At 43.9% G+C, this 20,203-nt stretch overlaps 1 protein-coding gene across 6 annotated transcripts in view; it reads right to left on the bottom strand.

The window, feature by feature from the left end:
* ZFP28 (ZFP28 zinc finger protein) overlaps positions 1-20,203 on the bottom strand; it is a 79,139-nt gene that overhangs the window by 15,126 nt on the left and 43,810 nt on the right. For 3 of the 6 annotated variants that reach the window (XM_067720515.1, XM_067720514.1, XM_067720521.1), the window contains 2 exons: positions 8,500-8,568; positions 2,171-2,297 (listed from right to left, as the gene is read on the bottom strand). In XM_067720515.1, the coding sequence (XP_067576616.1) occupies positions 2,171-2,297; positions 8,500-8,568 (196 nt within the window). Of the gene's footprint in view, positions 1-2,170; positions 2,298-8,499; positions 8,569-8,718; positions 11,548-11,589; positions 11,970-12,121; positions 12,208-20,203 lie in introns of those variants that run through there. The other 3 variants (XM_067720517.1, XM_067720518.1, XM_067720519.1) reach the window with 3 other exon arrangements.

The raw sequence follows: 20,203 nt of genomic DNA, 5'->3' as shown, positions 1-20,203 counted from the left end.
TACAACATACAGAAGAAAACCTTTGTGGCTTTGAGATAGGCAAAGATTTCTAAAATCTGACACCAAAAGCATGATCCCTAAGGCAAATAATTTATCAATTGGACTTCAAATTAAAAACTTCTCTTCAAACAAATGATGCTGGGGAACCTGGATAGCCACATTCAAAGGAGTGACATTAGACCCCTTTTTAACATCATTCACAAAAATTAACTCAAAGTGAACCAAAGATGTACATGAAGAGCTACAACTATTAAACTCTTAGAAGAAAACACAGGAGTAAATTTTCATGGCCTTGGTTGGTCAATGGTTTCTGAGATACGATACCAAAAGCACAAGCAACAACAACAAAATAAATAAATTGAACACATCAAAATTAAAAATGTTTGTGTTTCAAATGATGCCATCAAAAAAGAGAAAAGTCTACCCACAGAATGGGACAAAATATTTGCAAAGCATCTACCCGATAAAGGACTTATGTCAACAATAATAATAAACATATAAAGAATTCTCAAAACTCAATAATAAGGAAACGAACAACCCAACTAAATAAAACAGGCAAAAGACTTGAACAGATATTTCACTGAAGAGAATATACATGTGGCAAATAAGCACATGGAAAGAGTCTCAATATCAAATGAAAACTACGATATGATAAGACTACACACCAACGAGAAAGGCTGAAATGAAAAAGATTGAGCATACTGAGATTTGGCAAGCACATGGAGCAGCTGAAACTCCCACTCACTGCTGGTGGAAATGTCAAATGTTACAACTGCTTTGGAAAAAAGTTTGGAGTTTCTTTAAAAGTTAGATATACACCTCATATCTGAGCCAACTATTCTACTCACCGGTGTTTACTCAAGAGAAAGGAAAGCATATGCCTACAGAAAAACTTGTACACGCACGTTCACAGCAGCTTTATTTGTAACAGTCCAGAATTGGAAACAACCCAAATGTTCATCAACAAGTGAATGGATAAACAAATTGTGGTCTATCCATAGGCAGAATGGTATTCAGCAATAAAGAGATGTGAACTATTGATACATACAACAACATGGGTGAACCTCAAAATCATCATGCCAAGTGAAAGAAGTCAGACCAAAAAGAGACTACATGCTGTATGATTCCATGTATATAAAATTCTAGAATATGCAAATTAAACCACAGTGGCATAAGGCAGACCAGTGGTTGCCTGGGGACGGAGGGTGGGTACGGGGAGGGAAGGGAGATATTACCCAGGGGCATGAGAAACTCTTCGGGGTAATGGATATGTTCATTATCTGGATCATGGTGATGGTTTCCTGGATGTGTACAGATGTTGAAATACACTGAATTATTCTTTACATATGTGCAGTTAATTATAGGTCAATTATACTTCCACAAAAACTGTTGAAGAAATGGGACCATACTCTAGCTCTGAAAGTTAGTGTTTCAACAACACATCAAGGGACATCATTCCATGTCAGTGCCTACAAAGAGTGCTCATCTTTGAAAAGCATGGTTTCCATCATATGGCTACACCTTGATATGTTAGTCAGTCTTGTACATGTGGGCATTTAGGTCACTTCTATTTTTCTTCCTAAGGAAAACTTTGTACACATATAGAAAGATTTCTGAAGGGTAGATCCCTAAAAATGGAATTGTTCAAAATTTGGCTGATAATGCCAAACTGTCCTCCAAAAGAGTTGTCCCAACATTATACTCCTAAAAGGACAGAGTCCCTTTCCCGATACCTTCATAATGCAGGCTATTATTCTTTTTCATTTCTGTGTACCTCATGAGCAAAAACTGTATTTCCTTGACTCAGTTTGTATTTCTTTGACTATTAGTAAGATTTAAAAATCTTTTATAAAGCGTGATTCCATGTATTTCCACATTTATGAACTTCCATCTATAAGTCTGGCCATCATTCAGTCTTTTTCTTATTTATTCCTAGGAGCTCTTTACATAATTATAATCCTTTGACTGTTATCCATGTGGTAAATATTATTCCCCATTTCATCATGTCAACTTTATTTTTAGCTTTGAGTGATTTAAACTTTCTATGTAGTCAAATCTGTCAGTGATTTAAACTTTCTATGTAGTCAAATCTGTCAATCTTTTTTCTTATCTCTCTGTAGTCCTCACGTGACAGGCTGATGGTAAGTTACTCAGCGAAGCTGCCCCTTACCCAGTGAGACCAGGTTCTGGAGGTTCTCTAGCATCACATCTCTGTACAGGTCCTTCTGGGAAGGTTCCAGCTGCTGCCACTCCTCCTGGGTGAAGTCCACAGTCACACCCCTGAACGTCACTGACTCCTGTAAGAGGAAACCCACAACCACTCACCGCAGGACCCTCCTTACAGAGGTCTGGAAGAATGGCCAGAAAAGCCAAGAGGATTTCGGGAAGGCACACAGGATGTATCTGAAGTGATTTCAACAAGGATCAGCCACTCAGTTATCTTGGTGCCTCATTATTTGGGGATGGTCCTCTGACAGAGAAATAAAACAAATATGAGGCTGTTTAGAGCAGAAAGTCACAGATTTGAGAGACAGAGAAGGAATCAAAGGCAAAATGATCATAACCCAGTGAATCAACACATTCATTAGAAGCCCAACAAAGGCAGAAACCTAGATGGAACCCAGTAGTTCACCAAAGATTCCTGAGCCCCTACAAAGCTGCAGGCACTGAGGAAGGTGCGGGATACAGACACAAAAGGTTTAAGAACTAGTTCCTCAAAGGAGGGGCAGACGAAAACACCTGTAACTGACCCACAATCTGGTCAATACTGTCATGAAGGTATGAACAAAATTCTCCAGGCCCCTGAGCAACAGCAGCTTTAGGGGGCGTCCGGGAAGACTTCAGAAAGGTGACACTGAGTTTAGGCTGGGGGAAGGATCAGTGGTCAGGTCCTTGGGGGGAGATTCCGGAGGGAGGAAGAGCTTGGGTCAAGACATGAGGCTTAAAAGGCAGATTAGACCATTGAGGAATCGTGAGAAGTTCATGTGGTGGAAGCATAAGAGACTTTCCAGCTGATGCTGTAAGCCCTGGGGATGAAATGAATGTGGCTTAGCAGGGAGAGATGGTGATGGTGATGGTGGTGGTGGTGGTGGTGGTGGTGGTGGTGGTGGTGGTGGTGGTGATGGTGGTGATGGTGGTGATGGTGGTGATGGTGATGATGATGGTGATGGTGGTGATGGTGATGGTAGTGACAATGGCTGTGGTGATGATGGTGGTGATGGTGATGACAATGATGTTGTCAATTGTAGGTCACAACACCTATCACTTCATAGGCAGTTGCTATGTACCAGGTATTATTCTAAGGATTTGTTACAGGTTGAATTATGCTTCCTCTCCTCCAAATCCATGTGTTGAAGTCCTACTCCCAGCACCTCAGAATGGGACCTTATTTGGAAATAGGGCCACTGGTTAAGATGAGGTCATACTGGAGTAGGTGGGCCCTAATCCAATATGACTGGTGTCCTTATAAATAGAGGAAATTTGAACACAGAGACATGCACACATGGAAAATACCCTGTGAAAACAAGCCAAGAACTACTGGGAGCTGAGAGAGAGGCCTGAAATTGATTCTTCTCTAGACCGTTCAGAAGGAAGGGTGGTTTTCCACATATTTGTTTTGACCCCCTACTCTAAACAATGTATTTGCAGAAGTTGTTTTCATTATTATTATTTAAAGTGCTCAAAGGAAAATTCCTGGAAATTATGTATGTTTACTTTTTATTTAGATTTGTCATTTACAGGGACGTGGGCAGGTTTTAATGTTTTCCTAACCACGCTGGTGATTTAGGTGGATTCTGGAAACTTTGAGTTTTTGTTCTGTAGTTAATTTTTTTTTTTTTTTGCGGTACGCGGGTCTCTCACTGCTGTGGCCTCTCCCGTCGCGGAGCACAGCCTCCGGACGCGCAGGCTCAGCGGCCATGGCTCACGGGCCCAGCCGCTCCGCGGCATGTGGGATCTTCCCGGACCGGGGCACGAACCCGTGTCCCCTGCATCGGCAGGCGGACTCTCAACCACTGCACCACCAGGGAAGCCCTGTAGTTAATTTTTATTAAAAAATGTATTACTTGGGAAAAAAAAATCAAGGTGTTGGCCCAGCCAACACCTTGATTTTTGACTTCCAGCCTCCAGAACTGTGAGAAAATATATTTCTGTTGTTTAAGCCTGTCTGTGGTACTTTGTTATGGCAACCCTAGCAAACCAATACATCCGTCTTGCTCTCTACTATTTCCCCAGTGTTTAGTACAATGCCTGGCATATAGTAGGCACTCAATGAATAGTTCTTGAATGAATAAATGGGTCAGTAAGGATGGTGTGAGGATTAAATGAGTTAATCCATGTTTGACACTCAGAACAGTGCACAGCATACAGTAGGTGCTTAATTACCATCAGCTACAATTACTGCCACCCACATCCACAGGTCCTTGGCTCTCCCCAGTGCTCTGAGCCCCCGACACGAGAACCGTGAACCCTGGCTCACCCTCCCTGAGAGGAGGCCTCACCTCCTGGCCAGTCCTATCATGGTCCCCATGTGCCCGCCCAGAGGCTTTGGGCTCATGCTGGCCTCCTCTGCCTCGTGGGTCACTACTGTTTGATGAGGAAGCAGTACAAGGCAGTGGTTGAGAGTGTGGGCTCAGGAGCCTGGAAGCCTGCAATGAAATCCTGGCTCTACCCTCAATGGCTGTCTTTTCCTTGAGCAAGTGCCTTAACCTCTCTGAACTTCATTTGTTCATAATAAAAATGTCCCCCTCTGTAGTTGTCATGGGGGTTGAATGCGGTAATGCATATATGGTTCCAGCACAGTGTCTGGTATGGCTGGAGTAAGTTCTCGATGAATGTCAACTATTACATTTGATTGATTTTGACATTTCACATATGCATCTTATATATATACTTATTATTAGTAGTAGTTATTATTATTTAATATTTATTTATTTTGGCCAGGCTGGGTCCTAGTCATGGCATGCAGGATCTTCGTTGCAGCATGTTTAGTTGAGGCATGCAGGATCTTTAGTTGTGGCATGCGGACTCTTAGTTGCGGCATGTGTGTGGGATCTAGTTCCCCAGTAGTAGTTATTATTATTATATGATATTATTATTTGATTCTTTAGCCCATACATCCTTTGGCCAGTCCTGCTAATAATTCCTTTTTTAAAAAAAAGCCACTTTGGGCTTCCCTGGTGGCGCAGTGGTTGAGAGTCCGCCCGTGGATGCAGGGGGCACGGGTTCGTGCCCTGGTCTGGGAGGATCCCACGTGCCGCAGAGCGGCTGGGCCCGTGAGCCATGGCCGCTGGGCCTGCGTGTCCGGAGCCTGTGCTCCACGGCGGGAGGGGCCGCAGCGGTGAGAGGCCTGCATACCACAAAAAAAAAAAAAAAAAAAAAAGCCACTTTATTGAGGTATGATTGACATATAAAAGCTGTACATATTTAATTAATACAACTTGATTAAGTTTGGAAAGTATGCACCCATGAAACATTATCACAATCGAGGCCATAAGCTATCCATCACCTCCACAAGTTTCCTGCTGCCCCCTCTATCTTTTTATTTATTTTAATTTTTAAAAATATTGTAGTTCCTTCAGAGAATCTTCTCTAAGTATGCCCCACATCAGTGAACTCACTCAATAAATAACGTATTTACTGAGTAGGCTCCATGCACTGCTCTGGGGCTGGGCTGGGAGGGGTGCACTAAAAACAAAATGGACAGTCCTGGAAGTGTCAGAGCTGACACCTTACAGCAAAGGATGCTGAAGGGCAGACAGCAGGGGCCGCCCTCCTCTGGAGGGTTGGGAAGACTTCCCCAGAAGTATGGTTTAGCCCCAAATGCACCGAACCTGAGTGCTTTGTGTGTGCATGTCTGAGGCCACTCATTCTCGTGCTTCATCTGTTTTGGTTTCCTGTCTAATGGCACAAACCAATTCGCCACAAGGAAAACCTCCCCAAATTCCAAAGAGCTGAAATCAGATAGGCTCTATTTCTTGAAAATCAGAATATATTCACACTAGATGTAATTAAGAAGAAAGCACTTAAATAAAAAATCCCAACCATATCAAAATAAAAATAATCAACAAGTCCTTCTAAATTAAGTAGGAAAAAGAAGAAATCAAGACGATAATCACAGACAAGTTAAAAATGAAGACATCATGGTGCAGAGTTGCTTTGGAAAATAGTCCGACAGTTCCTTAGACAGTTAAACAGAGTTAATATTAGGACCCAGCAATTCCACTCCTAAGTATACGCCCAAGAGAATTGAGAACACATGTCCAAACTAATGTCTGAACTGCAGCATTCCTAATAACCAAAAAGTGGAAACAGCCCAAATGTCCGTCAACCAATGAATGGATAAATAACATGTGGTCTAACCACACAGTGGAATATTATTCAGTCATGAAAAGGAATGGAGCACTGACACATGCTAAAACATGGATGAATCTCAGAAAAATTATGCTAAAAGAACCCAGACACAAAAGACCATATATCATATGATTTCATTTATATGAAATGTCCAGGATAGGCAAATCCAGAGACAAAAAGTAAATGAGTGGTTGCCAGCGGTTGGGGGTCAAGAGAGGAAATGGGAGTGAGTGCCATTGGGTACACACTTCCATTTGGGATGATGAAAATGTTCTAAAATTGACTGTGGTGATGGTTGCACAACTCTGAATATACCGTAAGCCAATGAATTGTACACTCTGTGGTATGTGGGGCATATCTTAATACAGGTGTTAAATAAAGGCATGACAAACCAAAACTCACAGGTAAGTGAAATTTAGACATCAAAATAAATTCTAGGTGGATTCGGAAGTTCACTGTTAACATCCAAACGATAAATGGAAAAAAAGGAAGAAAAACAGATGATGTGTGACCTGTGGATGGAGAAACCCTTTTATAGTTTAAATGGAAGACACCAGAGGAGGACAGACAGACTCAATTTTAAAAATATGAAATGCTTTTGGACTTAAATATAAAATAGGAAACGAAAAGTAAAGCTGGGAAGTATATTTGACACAAATATTTCCATACACACACACTTCTTTAAAATCTTCAAGAATACTAAGATTCCTGGAGACTGGTAAAGCACAAGATAGATCATTTAACCCCCTGCAGAAAAGGCTAATAAACATTTTCTAAAAATCAAACCTCACTAATATACATACAATGCTATTCGGAAAAGATTTTGTGACACCATTTGTCACCTATCATGCTCAAAGTTTATACCATTTGTCACATATCCATTTATCACTTATATCCAACTTGTACAATAAATACCCGACAGCCATAAATAACTAGGGACAAATAAATATCAAACAATAGGGGAACCATTAAGTAAGCCAGGTATGGCCCCAAGATAAAATTTCTATGGAGTCATTAAAATGGATGTTACCAAGGAGTTTTTAACAATGCAGAGAAATGCTCAGGATGAAATCTTCGATGAAAAAGGATATAAAAATTGCTCAGCTGGGGTGATTCTTATTTTTGCAAAAAACATGTATCCAGGGAGAGAAGGACACACAACATTCGAGGGTGGTTATTTCTAGGATGAGATCAAGGGTCATTCTGATCCTCTTCACTATGCTCTTCTGGATTTTCTAAGCTTTTTGTAATGATCATGGCATTTCCTTATTTATCAGGAATTTTCTTTTACTTTTACAATAGATTATTTACAGCATTGAAAAATGATTTTTTAAAAAGTCAAACTCACCAATACCAGATGGACATTTAGATACACTGATTATGCAGCCAAAACAAGTGATGTCTGTAGTTTTCAAAGGCTGGGGAAATCCTGATGATTAATGTGGGATGGAAAAAAAAAATCTTCCAAGATAAAAATGGCAGAGCCAATACTGGGTCAATTTTTAAAAATAATCATCAGAGAAGGAAGCCAATAAATGAATACACAAATAATCCACATGATTATCTCTGGGTAGAGGCACTATGGGTGAATTATTATTGTCTTACCTACAGGTTACTGGATTTTCCCTATTTTCTATAAAGAACATTTATATATTTATTATTATGAAATATTTCTGGCATAAAAGCAAGCTTAGAGAAAAATTCAATACACAACTATATATGTACCACCCGTTAAAACATCATAACACATTACAGTGAGAGCCAGGGATGCCAGCCGTGTGCCCTCCCCATGGGCGCCCTCCCCTCCCCCAAGGTAACTGCTGTCTGAAATGTGTGGGCCTTGTTCCAGTGAGTCTTGTACACAATTAAACCACCACTTTCCGAGTGCCCTCCTGTGTCTCCTGAGGGCCCCCAGGGCAGAACCAGTCACTCCCCAGCTGCCCTGTCCTCCTTGGTTGACAAAAGTCAATGTCAGGGACAGGCAAGAGAGAGGCTCCTGGGCCTGGAGGGGGCAGAGTGGACAGGAGCATCACCCCTGAGCACTGCTGTCCTTCCTCAGGGTAGACAGAACCCCCAGGAGGTGGGGACATGGGGCTGGGGGTCAGAGGGTCATCCCTCTGGAAAGGAGAGGGAGGCAACATGACTCACCAGGGCCTCATCAGTCAGCAGCTGGGCGGCCATCCCTCCACTGCCCACGGTGACCGGGAACGGCGGGCTCTGGTCAGGGGGGAAGGAGAGGGAGGCACGGTGAGAGACCAGGCCTAGGCCCACCTCACAATGCACACAGGACAGACACACACATGCCCACAGAGGGGCAGGAGACAGGAACACGCACATACATTAACAGCTAACATTCAGGGTGCTTACCGCCTGCAAAGCACTAGAGTAACACCTCTCACTTAATCCTCCTAACACTCCTGCAAGGTGGGCACTATTTCCACTGACCCCATTTCACCATATAGTTTCACTTATATGTGGAATCTAAAATACGACACAAATGAGCTTATCTATGAAACAGAACCAGACTCACAGACATAGAGAACAGACTTGTGGTTGCCAAGGGGGAGGGAAGGATTGGAAGTTTGGGGTTAGCAGATGCAAACTATTATATATAGAATGGATAAACAACAAGGTCCTCCTGTATAGCACAGGGAACTATATTCAACATCCTGTAATAAACCATAATAGAAAATAATATGAAAAAGAATACATATAACTAAATTGCTTCGCTGTACAGCAGAAATTAACACAACACTATATATCAACTATACTTCAATAAAAAAAGAATACTGTCAAATTAAATGTTGGTCCCTATAAACTTTAAACAGTGAAATTTCAAATTAAAAAGCAATAAAATTATTTTAAAAAAGAAGCCCCGCTGTACATCACAAAGGATCACAAAGGTATGGGCTTGTGTCCCCACCACTTCATGTCTGCAAACCCCACAGCAGCGTGCCCGGCCCGCAGCAAGCCCTCCGCAAAAACATCCTCCAGCTTAAAACTCTCCGGTGGCTTCCCACAGCCTTAGAAATCATCCAGTCTTCACCGCTGCCCACATGGCCCTTATAGTCTGCCCCGAGGGCCTTCCCGCTCCCACTCCACTCCCCTCTCAAACACTTGGCCCCAGGTACAGTGGCCTTCGAATCTGCCGCTTCCTCTGCCAGAAATGCTCTTCCCCTGGCTGGCTCCTTCTCACTGTCAGCTCAAATGTCACCTCCATGGAGAAGTCTCCCACTCCCAGGGCCCTGAGCTCAAGTAGCAACCAACGCCCACCCCTGCCATCTTCTTATAGCCCACATCATTGTTGACAACTGTCTCTTTAAAAGATTTTCAAGTTCATCATCTGTCTTCCCTTCACCAGAATGCAAGCCCCTGGGGAGCAGAGACGATCATTTTTGGATTGTGTTTCCAGCATCTAGGATAACAGCCAGAGGTACCCAAACATAGAGCTGAGTGAACAAATAAGCCAACTTCTATCACTGGCAAAGATGCAAAGAAATGGACCTCCCACACACAGCTGAAGGAACGGGAGTCACTCAACATTTGTGGAGAGTGAGCTGGCAAAACACAAACCCCATAACTCAGCAGCCTTTTTCCCGGGACTCTGCCCATAGCAACAAAAACTCCATGTAAAAGGTTATATAGGGAAAAAAGATGTTTATTATAGTACTGTTCCTAGAATCCAACCAAACCAACAAACACAAAAAAAACAAGGGGGAGTTATTAATTTTTTTTCTTATATTCCTTTGATTGTTTCCCTGGGTGAGTGACTTCATAGTAATGTCATAATTTCTTAAACAGAATTTAATTTTTTAAAGAGTATTCTTTCTGGACTGGCAATCTCCATCTGACTCCCATCCCTATACTGTGACGTCAACAACACTGGCTTTGGCCGGACGTGGACATGACCAGAGCCGACTTACCCAGGAGGCACAGCGAGCCCAAGGCCCCTGATACCTGTAGGGGCCCACGAGAATGTCTTAATTTAAGATCATTAAAAAAAAAAAAAAGTGACTCTAATCCAGCCTGGATTATATTTGTCTTCATATCAATGTAATCACAAACTATATATATATTTTCTTTTCATGAAAAAAGGAGTCCATGAAGGCGACGAAGGCACAGAGGCCCTGGAAGTGACATGCTCTGGGCTGGTGACTGTTGAACCCATGTGGCCTGAGATCTATGTGGCTACAAAGCTGGTGGCTACTTCCCTCCTCTCCTTCCTTGAGTCTTCTGGCATTTCCTTCCTTCCATTGTTTCTAAGGGTAAGATTCCCATGGGGGAAAAAAATCCTGCTACTGTGTGTCAGATGAGCCGAAAGGAAGAAAGGATTTCCCATTTGTCTGGTGGTTAAGTGTGGGGTCTCTGGAACCCAGATGCCTGGGTATAGAGTTGGGTCATTCACTTAAGTCTCTGAGCCTCGGTTTCCCCATGTATAAAATGGGGATGATGAGGTCCCTACCTTGGAGTTACTGGGAGGCTTATAAATGAAAGTCCCAGCAAAGTGCCCAGAACAGCACTTTGAGGGCCCAATACACATCCTCTGAACAAATCAACCCCACTCAGGAGTGGGTAGGGGACTCTGACCCTCCTTTAAGAAGGTCCTGTGGAAGGCAAGAGAAGAAGCCTTAGCCCCACATCCTGTCACCCACACACTTCCTGCCCCCTCAACACTCCAGAGCCTTCTATGAGCTGGACAAGGCTCTGAGGGGCAGGAAGGAGCTGGGGAATCTGGGGGCCCCAGGCCGGGAGACCTGCAGGACAAGAAGGGAGGTAGCTCTGCTAGGCCTGCCTGTCCAAGCGTTCAGTCTTTCACACATGCTTTTAGGAGGGTCGCACCCAGATGCACTCGCATACAAACACCCAGAAAGGCCCAAAGACAGAGACACACAGGTGAACACACACACACAGAAAGGTAGAGACACTGACGCGGCGGACTTCGGGAGAGACACACCCCATGCTCACAGACACACTCACACCCAGGGACACAGCTACAAAGTGAAAGACGAGACACAGGTGGACACCTGGATGACACCCTCACACAGAGACACCGTGGGCAGAAATAAAGGCAGACACACACACAACCAAGGATGTGGACATGGCGGTCACCCAGAGATACACTGCCCTCACCCCAACAGGGAAGGCAAAGACTAGACATAGAAGACATTCACAGAGACCAAGACCGGTAGGCGCACGAGCGCGCGCGCACCCCCGCCCCTCCCCCCCCCAGACTTACACTGATGCACACACACACACAGATTCGCCTCCTTCCCCATCGCATCACATTAGGTCAGTACCAGCCTCCTCCCTCCACTCCTCTCCCCAGCCCTCTCTCTGAGCCGGCACTCCCCTCACCTGGGCCCTCACACTTTCTCCCTTCAGGGCCCACCTTCCCCTCAGTCCACACGCCCTGTCCCGGCGCGCACACCCTCCCCTCAGCCCTCACGCCCCTCGCCTGGGCCCGCACACCCTCTCCCTTCAGTGCTCACACCTTCCCCTCAGTTCACACGCCCTCTCCCGGCGCGCACACCCTCCCCTCCTCCCTCACGCCCCTCGCGTGGGCCCGCACACCCTCTCCCTTCAGTCCTCACACTTTCCCCTCAGTCCGTATACCTTCTTGCTGCCCGCACACCCTCCCCTCCGCCCTCAGGCCCCTTGCCTGTGACCTGACGACCCCTCTCCTCAGTCAGCATGCCCCCCTCCCGAGCCCGCCCCTGCCCCCGCCTCGCCCCTCCCTGCCCTGCCCTGTCCTGCCCGTGGCCGGACTCACCAGCGCGTGTCGTTCTGTACAATGACGGGCGCCCTACGCCCTCCAGGCCGCACTGCGCCTGCGCAGACGGGCGGACTACACTTCCCAGAAGCTCGCGCGCCTCCGCCTCCGCTCAGGCCTTCCCGCCCGTGGAGCCGAATGGAGCCGAGCGGACCCGAGTTGAGCCGAGCGGACCCGAATGGAGCCGAGCGGACCCGAACCTACCCGAGACCCGACCGCGCCCCTCCAGCTCCCAGAGGCCCCCGCGGCACCGGAACCACGGCCGCAGGGGATGGGGGTGCGGGGGGGGTTGGTATTGAGGGATGGGAGGGGGAGGAGGAAGAGTGGAGGGAGAGAAGAGATGGGGGTAAAGGGAAGGGGGAGAAGAGAGAGATGGGGGAGAGGTAGGAGGGGAGGAAGGTGGGGAAGGGAGAATTCCAGAAAGGGAGGGGGCGTGGGTGGAGGTGGAGAAAGGAGGCTGTGGCCCACCTTCTGCAGACTTCTGGGCTGGACTGAGGGAGGATCCTGGGCAATTTTGTTGAGCGTGATAATCATGCTGAATTGTAGAAAATTTGTAAAGCATAGAGATACAAACCAGAAAATAATTTTAAAAAAGTATTCACTCTTCTTATTTTGAGTTTCCTAAGTGCCAGCTCCTGTTTTGGGCGTTTTATGACTTAGGAACGTATCCAATCCTTACAACCATTCTACTTTCCAGATGAGGGCAGTGGTGCCGACAAAAGAGGTGGCACAAGGGGACAGTGGGGGAGCTGGGGTAGGAGTCAGGGCTCCTGGCTGGGCCTGTTACACCATAAACCACAAAGCCAAGTCCGAAAGCATTTGCTGAATGTCTCAGTGGCCACAGAAATGTAAACAGCAGCTAGTCTTTTTTTTTTTTTTTTAATTGCAGTATAGTTGATTTACAATGTTGTGTTAGTTTCAGGTGTACAGCAAAGTGAATCAGTTATACATATACCTATATCCACTCTTCATTTAGATTTTTTTTTTTTTTTGGTACGCGGGCCTCTCACTGCCGTGGCCTCTCCCGTTGTGGAGCACAGGCTCCGGACGCGCAGGCCCAGCGGCCATGGCTCACGGGCCCAGCCGCTTCGCGGCACGTGGGATCTTCCCAGACCGGGGCACGAACCCGTGTCCCCTGCATCGGCAGGCAGACTCTCAACCACTGCGCCACCAGGGAAGCCCTTCATTTAGATTCTTTTCCCATACAGGTTATTACTGAGTATTGAGTAAGAGTTCCCTGTGCTATACAGTAGGTCCTTGCTAGTATTATATTATATATATAGTAGTGAAAGAGGCTAGTCTTAAGGGGTGGTTAATGACTTTAAATATTTTATTTGAGACAAATGTAGGTTCACCTGCAGTTGTAAAAAATACAGAAACCACCGAGAGAGATCCAGTATACCCTTTATCTGGTTCCCCCAAGGGTGAAGTCTTGTGTTACCAAACCAGGTTCATTTGCCCAAGGCACAGCAAAAAGTCAAGGTTTGCAACAAAGAAAAGGTTTATTCAGAGGCAGCTGGCGAGGAGATGGGAAAACATCTCAGATCCACCTCCCTGAGGCGAGAGGGGTGAGATATTTATGGGTTAAAGAAGCAAGGTGATTTTAGGCATAGGAAAAGGTATTGGAGGTAGGGAAAAGGTGAAGTAATCTGTGTTCTGTGCAGGCAAATCTGAGTTACATGCTTCCTCATGGGATGCATGTCCCAAAATGGAGGCACTTAGTATGATCTGAGGGAGGGGTTTTTGGCCCTCTGATGTCAAAAGTTTGTTCATCAGACACATCAGGCCTTTGTAAAGGCCCAGGTGTAGGGTCAGTGGTCCCAACCAGTCTTAACTGGCTTGAGCTTGAACTGGACACAGCTCAGTCCAAGTTCCTGGAAAACGACTTGGGCAAACGTCTTACTGTATAGGCTACGTGTCGCTTGGAGCACATGCAAATCTTCTGTAGCGAAAATTAAAGTGAGCTTGATCACTGAAGGCTGGTTACAAGTGGAGGTGGTTTTAACGAGCTGTAAGACAACGTCAAGAATTTCTGTTAGGGGCTTCCCTGGTGGCACAGTGGTTGAGAATCCGCCTGCCAGTGCAGGGGACACGGGTTTGATCCCTGGCCTGGGAAGATCCCACATGCCACGGAGCAACAAGCCTGTGCGCTACAGCTACTGAGCCTCTACTCTAGAACCAGTGAGCCACAACTACTGAGCCCATGTGCCATAACTACTGAAGCCCATGCACCTAGAGCCCGTGCTCCGCAACAAGAGAAGCCACGGCAATGAGAAGCCCGCGCGCCGCAGCTAGATAAAGCCCATGCGCAGCAACGAAGACACAACGCAGCCAAAAATAAATAAATAAAATAAATTTATTTTAAAAAAGAATTTCTGTTAGTCACCAGTTTCTGTTAACCCTATAGGGCACGGTTTCACTTGCAAAGTCACAAATAGGATACAGACACGAATATTGTCAAGATACAGAACGTTTCCGTCACCACTAGGATCCCTCAGGTTGCCCCTTCATAGCCACACCCACTTTCCTCCATATCCCATCCTTCCTTAACCCTTGACTATCGCTAATTTTTTCTCCATAATTTTATCATTTCAAAAATGTTATATCAATAGGTTTTTTTTTTTTCATTCAGCGTAATCCTCTGGAGATCTATCCAAGTTGTTATTTGTATCAATAGTCATTACTTTACTACTGAGTGGTAATCCATGGTAGGGATTTACCACAGTTTGGCTACCACATCTGGGATGTTTCCAGTTTGGGGCTATTCCAGTTACAATTTTCTTTTCATTTCGGTAGGAACACTTAACATAAGATCTACCGTCATAACAAAATTTTAAGTGTACAATACAGTATTGTTAACTAGAGGCACGATGTACAGAACACTAGAACTTAATCACCTTGCCTAAATGAAACTTTATACCTGTTGACCAGTAACTCCCCATTTCCCCTTCCCTCAAGACCCTGGCAACCACCATTCTGCTCTCTGCTTCCTTGTGTTTGACTATTTTAGATACCTCATATAAACGCAGTATTTGTCCTTCTGCATCTGGCTTATCTCAGCACAACGTCCTCAAGCTTCACCCATGTTGTAGCATATGGGAGAATTTCCTTCTTTTTTAAGGTTAAAGGATATTACATTTTATGTGTATACCACATTTTCTTTATCCGTTGATTCACTGATGGACATTTAGGTTGCTTCCACATCTCAGCTATTGTGAATAATGCTGGAGTGAACAATGGAGTGCAAATCATCTATTTGAGATGCTGACTTTCGAATACCCAGAAGTGAGAAGTGAGATCATTAGATATTTCTAATTTTTTTTTGGAGGAAACTCCATACTGTTTTCCATAGTGGCTGCACCATTTTACATTCCCATCAGTAGGGTACAAAAGTTCTGACTTCTCCACATCCTCTTCAATTTTTTTAAAAAACAATATTCATTCTAATAGGTGTGTGGTGATATCTCAGTGTGGTTTAGATTTGCATCTCCCTGATGATTAGTGATGCTCTTTACCTTTACATGTACCTGATGGCCATTTGTATGTCTTTTTTGGAGAAATGTCTATTCTATTCAAGTCTTATGCCCATTTAAAATTATTTTATCTTCTGCTATTGAGTTGCAGGGGTTCCTTACATATTTTGGATATTAACCCCTTATTAGATATTTGGTTTGCAAATATTTTCTCCCATTTCATAGGTTGCCCTTCTACTATTAATTGTTCCTTATTACAGGGTTTCGTGTGAACCTAAATCTTCATTTCTCTGGGATAAATGCCCAGGAGTGCATTTCTAGGTCATATGGTATTTGCATTTTTAGCTTAGTTTTTTTTATTTTTTTAAACAAACTGCCAAACTGTTTTTCAGAGTGGCCGTACCATTTATATTCCTACCAGCAATTTGAGATATCCAGTTTCTCCAAATCCTTGCCGATATTGGATGTTGCCATTATACATATACATATTTTATTTTAGCCATTCTGATAAGCGTGTAGTGATATCTCATTATGGGTTTCTTGTTTTGTTTTGTTTTTGTTTTTACTAATGACTTTACTTTTTAGAACAGTTTTAGGTTTACAGAAGAATTGAGCAGATAGTACAGAGTTCTCATACACCCACCTCCCTGCACCCAATTTCCCCTATTAGTAAACACCTGCATTTAATGTGGAAGATTTGTTACAATTAATGAACCAATATTGATACATTATTACTAACAAAACCCCATAGTTTACATTAAGGTTGCTCTTTGTGTTGTATACTTCTGTGGGTTTTGGCAAATGCATAATAATATGTATCCACCATTACAGTAGCATATATTTCACTGCCCTAAAAATGTCCTATGCTGCACCTGTTTGTCCTCCTCCATCTTCATGAACCCCGTAGTTTTTCTATCTGCATAGTTGTGTCTTTTCCAGAATGTCACATAGTTGGAATCAGACAATATATAGCCTTTTTCAGAATGGCTTCTTTCACTTAGCATTTAATATGAACTTAAAGTTCTCCATTTTTTTAGCTCATTTCTCTTTTTAAAAAAAATTAATTTATTTTTATTTTATTTTTACTTTTGGCTGCATTGGGTCTTCGTTGCTACACGCAGGCTTTCTCTAGTTGCAGTGAGCAGGGGCTACTCTTTGCGGTGCGTGGGCCTCTCATTGTGGTGGCTTCTCTTGTTGTGAAGCTTGGGCTCTAGGTGTGCAGGCTTCAGTAATTGTGGCATGTGGGCTTCAGTAGTTGTGGCTCATGGGCTCTAGAGCAGAGGCTCGGTAGTTGTGGCGCACGGGCTTAGTTTAGATGCTCTGCAGCATGTGGGATCTTCCAGGACCAGGGCTCAAACCCATGTCCACTGCATTGGCAGGCAGATTCTTAACCACTGCACCACCAGGGAAGCCCCTGGCTCATTTCTTTTTATCACTAAATAATAATCTATTGGTTGCGCCGCAGTATGTTTATCCATTCGCCTACTGAAGGACATCTCGGCCGCTTTCATAAAACTGCTGTAAGCACCCACATGCAGCTTTCTGTGTGGACATGTTTTCAATTCATTTGAACTAATACCTAGAAGTATGGTTTCTGGACAGTGTTTAGCCTTTTAAGAAGCTGCCAAACTGTCTCCCAAAGAGGCTTGGTCTCCAGACCCTTGTTCTTCTTGTTAGACTTACTGAGGCGACATTTTCAGGATATCTAAATTTTAGTTCCCCAAAGAAGGAAATACTCAACAGATTAAAAAAAAAAGTTTCAATGGGTAAGTTTACATAATTGATTGATTTTTATGGACCCCCACCCGCCAAAAGCCCTACACCTGTACATCAAGATGTACTTTCTAAATTATTCCGACACTCTGATGTTCACATTCATTTTAAGCCACTTATGCCTACTTAACTTGTCGAGTCACATCTTCTCCCTTTTGATCACCTTCCCTTTAAAATTATTCAGAATTTGATTAGAGTCTCTCACTTCCTCTGAAAACACTGTATCTTAAAATGACAACAATGGTACTAGAATCTCAGGAATACTGGCTAGAAGAAATCCTCAGCGGTGCTAGTGCCAATTTGAGTTACTCTGGATCGTCTGTAAATCAGACTGTCTCCTTTTGGGAACCGTATTCAAAATGTTTAGTAACAACAACTGCGGCCCACAGATGACCACTCACTGGCCTTATGAGGAATGTTCCAGAATGATCCATGAGGTACATGCACTCTGAGTTCTAGGCTCCTTGGATACAAGGAGCACCAACACTTCCTGTGAAGGCCATATATGGAGCGAGCGGTGGGAATTTTTCCTGTTGTGATCTAGAAATGTTGATTCCCTCAACTTACCATGTGGCTCCTTGTCATCTCCAGACCAACTTCCGATAAAGGTCAAGGTCAGTTCTTCTAGGGCTAAACTGCCAGAAACTTTTCTCAATTGTCACTGTAACTTCTCTCTAGTACCTCTGATGTCTCTCCCTCTTCTTATAAGGTTACCAGTTCTTTCAGATTAGGGCCCCACCCATATCACTTCATTTAACCGTAATTCCCTCCCCCAAAGCCGTCTCTCTCCATATACAGTCACATTGGGGTTTAGGGCTTCAATATGTGAATTTGGGGGTGGGAGGGATACAATTCAGGCCTTACAACTACTCTACAACAAAATACGGAATTTAACCAGCATCGCACCTTAGCAACCCATAAAAGGAGTCTCTCACTTTGGTTTTAAGCGATCTTAACCCTATGACTTCAAACAGTATAAGACATCTTTCAACAATATCATACAAAGACCCTTAGTTGCTAGTAGTTCAGAAAGTTCAAGATTTGAGTTTTAAATTACCCAAAACAGTTAGCTACCGGCATCATAGACACTCTTTGGACTTGGCATTCCTCTTCCTCTTGAAACTGTCATTATTCAGGACTCTAGACCTCTATTCACCTCAGGTGACTACAACTAATAATAATTCACTTGGGTGTTTGCCCAGTGCACACCACGAGTTGTTACTTTCCTAGGCTAGGAAAGAAACATGAGTCTCACTTGTCCCATCTCACCCAAACACCGATCCCTAACACCTCCAATATTCCAAAGATTCTATTGCCTATTACATAATCTTCATCCCAAACTCTGATTTGGTTAAGTTTCTTTAATTGCAAGCAAACAAGCAAAAAATGAAGTACTGAGAGGATGGAAAGTCGTTTAAGGAATTGCAGCGCTGGAAAGCACAAAAACTAGGGTGGCTCCAAAGATCACAACCACAAGGGCACCAGCATCATCCCTTTAGGGAACAGATCCTTCTCCCTTTCAAGTTCCAGAGAGAATGTGATTGACTAGGTCCCTCAGAACTGTAAGACAGGGTATGGCCAGTTACTCAAAGGAAAAGAGAGAGTGTAGTCAAAAGAAGGAGGCAAGGACTTCTCTGGTGGCACAGTGGTTAAGAATCCACCTGCCAATGCAGGGGACATGGGTTCGAGTCCTGGTCCGGGAAGATCCCACATGCCGTGGAGCAACTAAGCCAGTGCGCCACAACTACTGAGCCTGCGCTCTAGAGCCTATGAGCCACAACTACTGAGCTTGCATGCTACAACTACTGAAGCTCGCGCACCGAGAGGCCACACTCCGCAACGAGAAGCCACCTCAATGAGAAGCCCGCACACCACAATGAGTTGCCCCCACTTGCCGCAACTAGAGAAAGCCCAAGCGCAGCAACTAAGACCCCACGCAGCCATAAATAAATAAAATTTAAAAAAAGAAGAAGGCAAGGCAATCTGGGCAGAGGAAAACAGAAAAACATGTATTTTTGGTTTTATTTTTGATATTATGATTATGAATTTATACTAGAATACAGGTCTGAAAAAATTCTTTTCATTTAATATAGCACAACTATCTTTTATGGCTATATACACATTTATAGTTTTTCAACAGCTGCATATAATTCTATTGAAAGAATACAACACAATTAATTTACCCATTTGCCCATTACCCTAAGTTACTAAGAGTTTATCATTAAAAATGTTTCCCAGGCTTCCCTGGTGTAACAGTGGTTGAGAGTCCGCCTGCTGATGCAGGGGACATGGGTTCATGCCCTGGTCCAGGAAGATCCCACATGCCGTGGAGCGGCTGGGCCCGTGAGCCATGGCCACTGGGCCTGTGCGTCTGGAGCCTGTGCTCTGCAATGGGAGAGGCCACAACAGTGAGAAGCCTGCGTACCACCAAAAAAAAAAAAAGTTTCCCATTATACATTTACCTACCTGTGTACACTTTGGTTTCTGAGGAATATTGATTCGAATGGTCTATACATACAGCAATTTATATAACAAAGGAACTGTCTTGTTTTTCACACATTCACCAAAACTGGATAGTATCACTCTTCTGTTATTTAAAATAAATCTATTGGGGGGAAAAGTCAATGTATCATCACTTTATTTTGCATTGCCTTGATTACTAATGATAGTGGGTAATATTCCTTAGCTGTTTTTATTTCATCTTCTTTAAAGAGGCTGTTTTCTCTGTCCATTTTTCTGAGTTGCAGATGTTACTATTACTGATTTGTAAAAATATCAGGGATCATTGCCCTTTGTCATATTTGTTGCAAACATTTTCAGTCTCTCATTTATGTTA

Source organism: Pseudorca crassidens, chromosome 20, assembly GCF_039906515.1.
Source record: "Pseudorca crassidens isolate mPseCra1 chromosome 20, mPseCra1.hap1, whole genome shotgun sequence".
Taxonomy (NCBI): domain Eukaryota; kingdom Metazoa; phylum Chordata; class Mammalia; order Artiodactyla; family Delphinidae; genus Pseudorca; species Pseudorca crassidens.
Note: the sequence above shows the minus strand (reverse complement) of the source record. Positions and strands in the feature narration are given on the sequence as shown.